Source organism: Ceratosolen solmsi, unplaced genomic scaffold, assembly GCF_000503995.2.
Source record: "Ceratosolen solmsi marchali unplaced genomic scaffold, CerSol_1.0 scaffold11, whole genome shotgun sequence".
Lineage (NCBI taxonomy): Eukaryota > Metazoa > Arthropoda > Insecta > Hymenoptera > Agaonidae > Ceratosolen > Ceratosolen solmsi.
This window is the reverse complement of record NW_011948416.1, coordinates 5,901,490-5,913,879: the sequence shown is the minus strand read 5'-3', so window position 1 is coordinate 5,913,879 and position 12,390 is coordinate 5,901,490. Positions and strand designations below refer to the sequence as shown.

Here is a 12,390-nt window from a genome sequence, read left to right as displayed (position 1 = left end):
TGCGATAATAGGAGTGGCTTTATCGTTTGAATTTAAAATTTATGGTATATTAATGGATTACATTATCTTGTAGCTTTAAAAAAGCCAAAAAAAAAACAAAAAAACAAAAAAAATAGTCAAATTCCCTTCTAAAGCATTTTCAAATAGGTTAATTTCTCAAAAATCTAATATAAAGAAATTAACTCTAATCTATTAGTAAAATTACTAAAAAAAAAAAATTGTTTTCATCCCCCTCGATGAGTAATAAATATAATTTCCGTATATTTTAATTTTTAAATACTTTTCATTACACGCTGTTATCTTAAAAAATAATCTAAAATTGAATGAAAAGCATTTTGAAAGCACAATAAAAATACTGAATTTTATTGCCAATTTAAATTTGACAAACATTTAATGCGTTATTATTTTCATTATTAAAATATTATTATTAAATTGTCTACCATATGGGAAACAATTTTTTAATATTCGATTTAATGACGAGAGATTGTTTAAAAGTAAAAAATTTATGATCGGTAGTGATGCGAGAAACCACAAAATACATAAAAGAATAATTTGTGAGAAAAAAAAAAGTAAGAATAGAACTATCTCTCAAATACAAGAGGTGTTAATTAATTTCAAGTTATTAATTCAACAGCTTAAAATTAATTAACTTATTCATTTCCATTTAGCTCGCGAAATTGTTTTTTTATTTCAGCTTATTTTAGAAATTTTCCGACATGCTGTTGGGAATATTCAAGTAGAAACATTGGCTCCCAGTATATCCAATTATAATTTAAGATTTAATACTAAGATACGCATTTTTATTAAACTAAATTTTAATTAAGCAGATTGACTAGCTACGATGAAAAATTTTTTTAATATGAACATAGATCCATAATTTTTTGGCTATTGTTAAGTTGAAAATATTAATTTGATAAGGACAAATTTCTGTAAATGATCTAGTAATCAATTTCAGTAATTTCATTTATTTTGAGACTGTTAAATTAAATTAATCTGATAACAGTCTATTACCTACGCGAAATACTTGTAGTTTAGCAAATGTTATAATAACTCTGGTGAAGATTAGTACATCTGGAAATGCAATATTTTTCTTAATTCATTGATGTCGCTTTTACAGTACTAAATTCATATTTCAGAATCTTAGTTCTGTGTACAGAATTCTGAGGACAGTATGTTTGTATTTCAAGAATTATTAATACAACGTTAAAAGTATAAAGTCATACTTGAACAGAATTCTTTATTTTAATTCTTTCTGAAAAACTTCTAATCAACATTACAATATTATCTGATATTTACTTAATTATTACAAAAAGAATTCTATACATTTTTCATTAAACTATCTAGTAATTTACATCAATATTTTGCATAAATTTAAAAATAAGATGTTTATATTTGTTCTACGCTAACTGTTTACCTTTTTACAAAGAAATATCTATTCTAAATTGATCATACTTTTAACTAATCAACGTCATTACTAATATAAACACGATGTTTCTAATACTTGTAAAATAATACAAAATTAATTAAGCAAAGTAGGACTGCTAATTATTAAAAGAAAAATCTGCATTTTTTCTATATATAATTTATCATATATTAAAGGTTTATTATGGTGTATATCATTTCATGTATATATATATATATATATATATATATATATATATATAATTACAGGATCAGAAAAAATTAAATAATTCATTGAGCAAATATTAAAAGTATATTATCTATAAATTATACTTGGCTTTCTTTAACATTAAATAGTATTAATAATTTATATACAAATATAAATTCAAAAATATAAGCCGATTGACTACTTATATATTCATTTTTTATATATTCAGTACTATGAATTATTTGAACATTAATAGCTTGAAATATAAAAAAGACCTTAATAATATGAAACTTCAGTACCGTATAAACTTGATAAGTTCTTAACTATGAGCACACGTATACATACAAAACACATAAACGTTATATACGATTAAAAAAATTTTGGTCTAATATTTTGATTTAATAATATAATAATTACATCAAATTTACGGTCGTATTCTGTTATCAATTTAATTACAAATAGTTGAAATAAAAGAAATTTTTAGGAAAAATTTATTACATTCACAAGGGCCAATAATAAATTTTAATTATATTGTTGTAATATTCGGCGACATGAGGTAAGGATAAGTAAGCATAAGGAAATTGAAAAGAAATATAATAAGCTAACAAAATTGTCAACTTGTATTCTGAAATTCGTATAGATTATACGGTGAAACAAGATTCATCAGTACTGGTGGGAAAGAAAAAGAAAACTTGAGAATCCTTGAAAAATTCCAAATCAGCTCTAAGTCTATAATATTGAAACATCACCGCACTCTGATCTTCTGAATTAAATCAATGAGTAATTTTTGAATTTATGTAATCGACATTATTATGAGTTACTCTCCAATCTTTCTATACTATTTTTATATTAAAAATTTTAAACTATACTCGACTCTTTAATTTTATCGCACATTTAGTCTATGCATTTCCTCATTATAATATTCACATTCTGATTATTAATACAACATTCCGTTCACATATATCACCTTTCTAATTATAAAGTTTTGCTAATGTTCGTATCCCATTATATTTATAAATCTTAGAAGCTTAGACTCTGTAAATTAAATATGCTTATAATAGTGTTTATTCGCATTTTTATAATTATCTTATACATTAAATTATAATTTTGTTACCTTAATACACCTATAATTGTAATTAAATCTAAATTTATCATTAAAATATTTTAAATGTTATCATTATTAAAATTATTGTTGTTGATATTATTTGTTGTCATTGTTATTGTCATTATTATAATTATCAGTGATCTTATTCTTATATTCACATACTGTCTTATATAAAAATATCTTATTTTCAGCAATAAGATAATTGACTATTCATTAAATATTTATTTTTAACTGCTAATTCGAAAACTGGCAAATTTAATAATACAGTCATAGATTAAAAATTTCCACTACAGATTCATGAAAATAGAAATTTATTATAGTCGGAGAAACATATAGGTTGCTTACGGGAAGAATATCACTAAAAAGAATAAACATATTCGCTCGTTATTAATTAACTATGAAATTTCAATGGTTGATCTGCGAAAACTCTCTCTCTCTCTCTCTCTCTCTCTCTCTCTCTCTCTCTCTCTCTCTTATGCATAGCAAACTCATGACAGAAAGATAATAAGAGTTAATAAATGTTATAATATACTTTAAAGTAACGGAAATGACTCCATTCTCGTAAAATAATCGCTTTAAGTCTTTTAAGGCAGCAATGGACTTAAGATGACTGAAACAGTCAAGAGGAGGCATTTGATATCGGTAAAGAAGAAAATTGAACTTTTGACAAGCCGGCAAACTCTTGGTATTTGGCAATTCGATTTCACCGCTAATGACCTCCGATAAAATGTCTTTTCCACATAAAGCTATACGATTCGTCAATGCTCGAATAAAAATCCGTGAAGAATTATAAGAAACTTCAAAGTTCGAATTATTCCGCCGCTCGGCAGCCACACGAGTGCAAAAGTACGTTGCGCGCAAAAACGTTACTTCGTCGTATATCTCCACGTTACCGTATATATGTAGCGAGTAGCGACGACGTCTCAGTAGTAAGAGGCGGGATCGAACGGGCAAACGTGCGCGGCCTGCCAACTCCCCGCGGAGCTGCTAACGTCCACGGATTTTTCGTCATTATTATCAGGCTACGGGAAAAATCCGAAGCCCCGGCAACTGCACATACTTTCTTTCGGCACGGCACGGTAGCCGCCTTGACGATAAATCACCAATCCAACTCCAGTATTATTGACAGTAAAATCGTTGACTTTCTTCCTCTTTTGCTCATTCGCCCACCCCACCCCACCCCCACGCTCCAATGTTCTTCTCATCCTCTCTCTCTCTCTCTCTCTCTCTCTATCTCTCTCTCCCGCTTATTCGCTCACGTCCTTTGAGCTTCTAGCTTACTTTCAAGGATCGTTAGTAATCGAGTAAAAGTATGAAAGTTTTGCAAAAAAGAACCACCTATACTTTACAGCTGGTTAGTCGAATCGAACGTTGACTGATTCCCCTTTTTCTATTGTAACCCGCACGGATATAATTTGTAATTTTTTTACGTTAGAGCTTATATTTTATAACCTGCGAAAATGTCGTTCATTTACAGAAATAAAGTTAACTAAATTAACAAAAGATTGTAATAACTGGATGTAATAATATAATATTTTTCAAAAATACTAATTCGAACGAATATTCTACCTGCGACTTTTACATTTTATAATTATGAAGTTACTTTAACAAGTCCATTGTAAAGGTCACTTTCTTGTTTGTGACTAAAAAATGTATTTATTTAAAATGTATTCAAATTTGATAAATTTTTGAATTTTTTAAATTTAAGTTCAAATTTTAAATAAAATCGAATTAAAGTACTATATGGTATAAGTACAAAATCTCTGAAATTATTTACTTTAATGAAATAAAAAATGTGATATAATTACAATTTTGTATATGTCATTCGTTTAGAATAAATTTTGATAAATTTATTACTTTCAATAAAATTGATAAAATTTCTCATAAAAATGGCTTTTAATTAAATATAATAAAAACTCTTATAAAACATACTTTTACATTAAAAAGATGTTAGTAATGAGGTTAAATAAATTTTCATTTAAAATTGTAGGGTGTACAATTAAAATTCGAAATATTATTTAATATTTTAAATATATGAAAAAAAATTTTAATTCTCAAAATTTAATTTTCAATAATGATTATTTGAGGTATTGATTATTTGAAGCTGATTAAATTGAAATTCATATCGGTATTAACATCGAATAATATTTACTTAATCGTACAACTTTAAATAAAATTATATAAAGTGGTATTTTTAATATTCATTAGGTTAATATAATTTAGCTTTCAGAAACAATTTTATCCAAACAGAAATAAATGTATACAGTTGCAATTGCATATATCGAAATAAACTAATAAGTAAATGTAAAGAGTATGTACATGCTATATTTATTATTTACATAATAATAATAATAATAATGTATATATATATATATATATATATATATATATATGTGTATGTGTGAAAGAAAATAAAAAATGTATTATTGTAAATAAAGTCCTGTAAAAAAAATTTACTTTGTTATTACTATTATTATTATTGTTATTATTATTATTTTATTGTTGTAGTTGCTGTTGTTGTTGTTGTTGTTGTTGTTGTTGTTATTAATATCATTGTTACAATTATTATTATATTATGCAATATATCATAGTATTGTTATAATATTGTAAGTATGTTTACTATTGAAATTATATGAAAGTTGCATGAACAAAAATTGTTTATTTAGCTTTAAAACTGGCAAAATAACATCGGTGAATTTATATTACTATTTTTATCATTTTGCTTCGGTAGATAAATCCCTCCGATTCAAAATATTATATTTATCATAGTCACTTAATTATTCCATTTTTAATTAATTCTCCTACTTTAAATAGTAATGCAATTTTCGTACATATTCAAGGTCTTCATTTAGAATAACTATACAAACGACCTGACTTAACATTCTCTTCCATAAACCATTGTCCTATATAAATTCTTGAAAGATATTATCTCTGCTTTTGAATATGCTCTTTCAGAGGTGTAGTCTAATCGGTATAATAATTATCCGGGCCGACCCCTTTTTCCGTACTATATCCTTAATACATTTTTGGCCAACAGTCGTGTATATTTTGCGATCTGTATGTCTCATACTAATTTATACTTATATTTACTTTGCTCTATCAATTCCATTCGAATAAATTGAATTTTGTGTTTTTAAATTTTCACAACGTTAATTCAATATATACTCACGATAATTTTTATAACTAATAGTAACTAAATAACTTGTGTAGTATAGAATTACTCGTGATAACATTAAAAATAAAATCAATAGATAAAGTATTAATATACATATGTATTGGAAAATTTCTGTATTCATATATCTTAATTGTTATATTGTTAAATATACTGAAAATTATTATATATATTTATAATACATTTTTTCACAAAGAATAAAAAGTAATATGAAAAAATGTATTATTGACATATAAAGAATCTAAATTATCGTAAATTATTGATTGTTGAACAAAATTTAAATGAATGTATAATCATATAAATGATATTAATAATTGCAATAAGTTTAATAATAATAATATACATAAAAATTTTCTTACTTGATTATTTTGATCAATACCTCTATTCATTTATTCTAATTAATTTGAATTATATAACAATGTGCGCGAATGCGTGTGTTTTTGTGTGTGTGCGCGCGCGCGCGCGCGTGTGTGTGTGTGTCATAAAATTTATCTCTAATGACTCATTTGGCGACAATAATAAAATACAATGGGAACTGGGAATGGGTATTATAATCAAAACTTACTAATTCCACTCTCCTACTTAATTAGTGCATTAGTATAAAATCCATTTCCGTGAGATCAACGAATGAAATACCAACTCTTGCCTTGCCATAAGTAAGTAATAAATCAACTTATTCTACAGGAGAAATAGGAAAATGTTGAGCATTAGATCGCTGAAGGGTAGGAGGCACAAATTCACAAAGTGGTTCAGTCATCCGATACACCGACAACGTTCCATTCGAAAATTATACTAGACAAAGGAAAATGAAGGATGGAAGAAGGGAATAAAGGAAGGGAGGAAGGAAGGAAGAAAGAAAGAAAGGAAGGAAGGAAGGAAGGAAGGAAGGAAGGAAGGAAGAAAGGAAGGAAGGAAGGATGGGTTAAAGACGGTAACAACTTCAAACTTCGTGGCCATCACTACCAAATACCTCTTAAATGAACACCCCTATTCATCTCACTTACAAATACTATTGGTTAAAAGCTCACTATCGCTACATTCCTTTCTTCAAATAATCAAGATTTGTTTATTACATGAAAATTCAAGCACCTGCGATTCGACATCTCTATACGTACGCCCATACGCGAATCCCATTCGTCGATTGTGCCTATAAAAAGTAAAGCAATTTTATTACGTTTCAACATGTTTAAATGTTTAAATATATTTAAATATACTATTACTATTAAATATTTTTAAATATACTATTACTTTAAATAGAGAGCACGAAGTTCGCTCTCTGTTCATTTCTGCACATCTATCACGCATTGTCAACTATTTCCACGCTCGTGCTTCAGCTCGCTGAATAAATATATCTTTTGGTAACAAAGTGGGCGAATGCACTTTTAACTTCTGATTAAATATTTTAACTTATATAGAACTACTTTGAAAATTATGATACAAAGTTATATTTAAATTTACTTAGAATTTAATTTTAAAAATCATAATTAAGACTCTTTCGATATTCTTCATTCTTTTTTTTAAAAAAAAACCAAACATTACCTCTTTATTATTAACGTTTGAATAATATCATAAACGTTCATATAATATAATATTTCGATGGAAACTTAAAATTATTGATTATAGTGCAATGTAATTTTAAAAAAAAATTTACAGTAATGTTATATCAAACGAAACAATGATAATAAATTTAATTGAAGTCTTTAAATTCCAATGGTTATTCAGTACTAATAATATTTACTATGGTTAGATTGTATCGAGTACACCATCTTGAGCTTAAATTCTTTCAAAAACTTTAAAATAAAAAAAAAATTATATCACTTTTAACACCCACATAGAGTATATATTATCGATATAGTCGTTAAAATATAATTGCTGAAAATTTTCTTACATCAGATTAAATTGATATTTGATTAATCTTGTTATAAAATCCATGTTTAAACGCTATGATATTATGTTGAAATTAAATATAATTTTTCTCCCAAGACAAACTAAATTAAATAATAAGTGCATAAGAAATTTAAATATTTTTAATCAGAAATAAATAAATAATGTGAAAATAGTGAATAAGCATATAGTAGGACATAAGAGCGTAAAATAAAATAAAATAGAAAATACAATATATCTTATTGATATAAAGTGATAGAGTATTTAGATATATTTAATATAAAATTTATTTACATTACATAAATTCATTTTTTCTAAATTGTTTTAAAATTAACTCGGGCATAAATATAATTTTCACAAAACACGCGCGACATTTGAACTCGTTCTAAACATTTATCGAAGATTTATAAAAATATTTGCAATTTCCCTAAAAATGATAATAAAAACTATTACACATTAATAAACATTTAATAACACCTAAAATTTTATAATCACAATAGTTAAATTACTTAAGAATACTCCTGCTGACGCTTTATTTATAAAATTTTTAATTATAAATCTAACTTTGTATCGCTTTATTTGTAAATATTTCAATGTAATTTCTAATTTAAAAAATTGTTGAATTTCTAAAATATGCAAAGATTATTACGTATTTAGTAAATATAATGTACAATCGTAATAATGAATTCATAAAGTTACTTAACAATATTCAAGTAATGAAGTTTTTTTTTTATGTTATAGCTCTATTAATTGTCATTACTTCACACCATTCTATGTACAAATAATATTCTCTATGGCTAATACCTCAATATTTACATTATTACAACATATTTAACAGTAATTACAATTAAATTATTTTACAATCACAATAGTCAATTCTTATTACTAATTTAGAAATTTCATTCACTTTTTTATGTGCCTTTTTAACGCATTCTTCATGAATTTGAACACTTTAAAATTCCTCTTGACTTTGCCAGACTTGGATTCGTCATTGATGGACAATCGGGACGAGTCAATATCATCCTCTCTCTCGTCGTTTTCATTCTCTTGCCCATCGATTATCGAGTTTTCCTCAATCTCCAAATCATTCGTATCGTTTCCCTCCCGATGAGTACCAGCTTCGTCAGTTGTATCCGTTTTCTTCATTTCTACGTTGGTATTATTATTATTGTTGTTGTTATTATTATTATTCCTCTCGTGGAAAAATTCGTTTTGAACAAACTCCTTAATCCACTCGTTCATGTCCTTGCCAAAAACCATTTCCGGTTGAGACGGTGGCTCTTGCTCGACTGAATCGTCGACGATGTTGTCGGAAGATGTCCAGAATGTAGCAGCATCCTTATTACAACTCATTTGCCCACCGGATAGCAACTTTTTCGATTGATTGGTGCTTAAAACAACGTAATCCTTAGAGGCCTCGCGTGTTACGATCATTGATCCTTGAAATCCCATTTTTTTTATTTTTTATCGTGATCTGTTAATTTAATAAAGAGATAGTTAAACATGTGTGTTTTATTAATTTAATGCTGTAAAAATTATATAAAAACAATAGAAAAAAGTAAAATGTTGACTTTTTCATTCGATAATTCATAATTGAACAACAAAAATTTTTTCTATAAAGAAATATATTCGAATTGCAATAATATTAATGTACAAATTGAAAATAATATTAATGTATAAAAACGAAAGATTTTAATCGCAATCAACGTATGATAATTAGTCGCTACTTTTATACAAATTGTTCATAAAACTATATTAATTATTACTTCGATGCATAAAATGTCATAAAAATATCAATTACGAAAAATAATGCAAAGAATGAAAAGTAAAATCTTTCATTTAATTTAACAAAAAAAATTACAACTACATTATTTTAATTTAAAATTTGCTGTTATATCAGTTTTTACACAAGTTTAACGTTTAATGTGTACGTGTGTGTGTACGTGTGTGTGTGCGTGTGTGTGTGCGTGTGTGTGTGCGTGCGTGCGCGTGTGTGTGCGCGTGTGCGTGCGTGCGTGCGTGCGTGCGTGCGCGTGCAATCAATCATTTGTATAAATAATATTTATTTAAAAACGTAATAATAAAAATGATATAAAAGCTAATAGATAACATGAAGTTATAAATATAAATAAAGGAAGTAGTTATTACAAAAAATAATTTTTATTCTTGTATGTAATAGATACTTTTTCAATTAAAGTTTCTACGGATTGCCAAAAGAAAAAAAAAATTAATAAAAAAAAATCAGGCAAAATACAATGAGCTACTTACAAATTTCAATGAAACAACTAGCGAGGCTGATGTCCACTAAAATTTTCCAGAAGCAATTCTGCTCTTTCTCACTTCAACACTCAAGCACAACTGAACTTCACACATAAGCAATCCCTCTTTTATACATTTCAGAAAATCTTGCCTTAATACAGGTAGTAAACCTTTCGTCCTTGATGAAGCACCAGCCGGTATTACACAGTATTATCTCTTTGCGCCCCAAAAAGGGGAAGGTAAGTCGTATGTGTCAAAACAAAAGCAGGTATACAATTGGATACCCGTTGAGTTCTTAGAATTGGAAAATTGGCCAAAATGAACTTATGTCCATAATGTGAAATTAATATATATATATATATATATATATATATATATATATATATATAATAAAATATGTTTTAGGTTGGCAACACATAGGGCTGTTGAACTTACTTGCATAGGATTCTTTGAAATCTAAAATTCATAATTATAAAATTGATATTCCGCTGGCGGAATTGCACGGCTATTAATCGTTTACACTGTTTGTCTTATGTACGCTAATTGGGTTATAGATTAATTTTACTTATCCATTTCATTGTCAACTATTATAAAATTATTAAAAGTCATGCGTATCGTAAAGAGATAATACGTTGCAACTTCAATAATATTCCGGGAAAATTATTCTAAATTAATTTCTAAAATTATAATGTTGATAATAGTATAATATATACACCTTTAATACAAGCAAATAATATTAATTATCTAAAGTAATGTGTGTCTCTAAGAATAAATATTGCTCGATCATAAATTATTTAATAAATATTATGGTAATATAAGACAATTCATTAAATCTTCAAGTACATAAGAAATTGTATATTATTTCAAAGCTTAAACTATATCGTTTAAAAGCGACAATAAATATTCTATTAGCATAGAGTGTAAAAATATTGTGATACAACGGAGAATATATAATTTTTATAAAATTTTACACAAATAAATTATCTACTTAATATATTGCATTTTATGCATAAATGTGCATAAATGTATATTTATTATCATAAAATCAATAATATATAGGATTGAGAAAATTAAAAATCAATTTATGCGTATAATAAGATAATTAATTCGAAATTTTTTAAATACGTATATCCACTTTAACCATAGTTCACTTCATAATATTGCATAATTATAAATTAACATTTTCAATTAACATTTTACATGATACATACAATTACTCGTATTAAATCTTTTATAAAACAAAAATGTATATTGATTTTCTTCGTATACATTTTACAAGCATATAAAGTATGTATATTACAATGTATAATGTATATTAAAATGTATTTAATTTAAAAATTAAATGTCTGAAATATTAATTGAAACGATTGTCCTACAATATTATTAAACATTTTTTTTTTTTTTTTGTTTTTATCGAATATTTCTATCGTTGGAATTGTATTGGAATTAATATTGATCTTACAGAGCACAAAGGACACTCAATAGGAAATATTTCATGTTGTACTTTATTATTTATACATCTACGCGTTCGCGCGCGCGCGTGTGTTGTAAAGAATAAAAGACGATGTATATAATTTATATTCCTAATCGACTTGACGTTGACGAGACTCCATTATAACGTTAAAGTTATTGGAAATTCCGTCAAATTGCACATAAACTATACTCTGTGCGCGCAGCAAATGTAGCATTCGCTATAACCACAGCGAAAGGAACTTGGACGCGGCTGACACTCCTGGGGGAGCTTTTTCAGGGACAATCGAATACGATGCCACTCCACGCGAAGCTTGCAGATGCATAAAGGAACCGCAAACTCAACGGAGATGAATGTAGTTTGCTTCTTTAAGGGAAGTCAGCAGTGAAATTGTAGGCGGGATCGGGTGTGCCAAAGTTACAGAGACATCAAAACTATTTCTGACTACTAACGCCTGTCAAGCTATTTCTGGAATGTTTTCTTTATTCGTAATTTTCAACATACTTTGATGAGTTTCGTATTTTTATATTATATTTTAACTATGCATAAATATTGTATTTCCACACTACTGTGTTCTATAAAACAAAAATACATTTCTTTTACATAAAATATATTTAACAAGCTTTAGTTGACGCGTTTTTCCTTTCGTACGAGCAAATACATCTGTCGCTTTGCATTTCATCCACATGAATTCCATAAGCGAATATCATTTCAGCGGCATCGTCCTGTCCCTATCTGTTTAAACTAATTTCAATATTATTCTATCCTGACGCACCAACGGCCCACTTAAACGCAAACTAAAGGAATCGTTGAATTCACGATGGAAAAAATTTGCCAGCCAATTATTATAGAACATGTACTTGGAGTACGTCGCTCCACTTTTAACAATT

General features: G+C 26.9%; 1 protein-coding gene across 1 annotated transcript; it reads right to left on the bottom strand.

Moving 5' to 3' along the window:
* Positions 1–8,673: 8,673 nt before the first annotated feature.
* LOC105359476 (myb-like protein O) lies at positions 8,674–9,222 on the bottom strand. The gene has a single exon (XM_011496090.1). It carries the CDS (start codon positions 9,220–9,222, stop codon positions 8,674–8,676), a length of 549 nt encoding a protein of 182 aa, XP_011494392.1.
* Between the last annotated feature and the right edge of the window lie 3,168 nt (positions 9,223–12,390).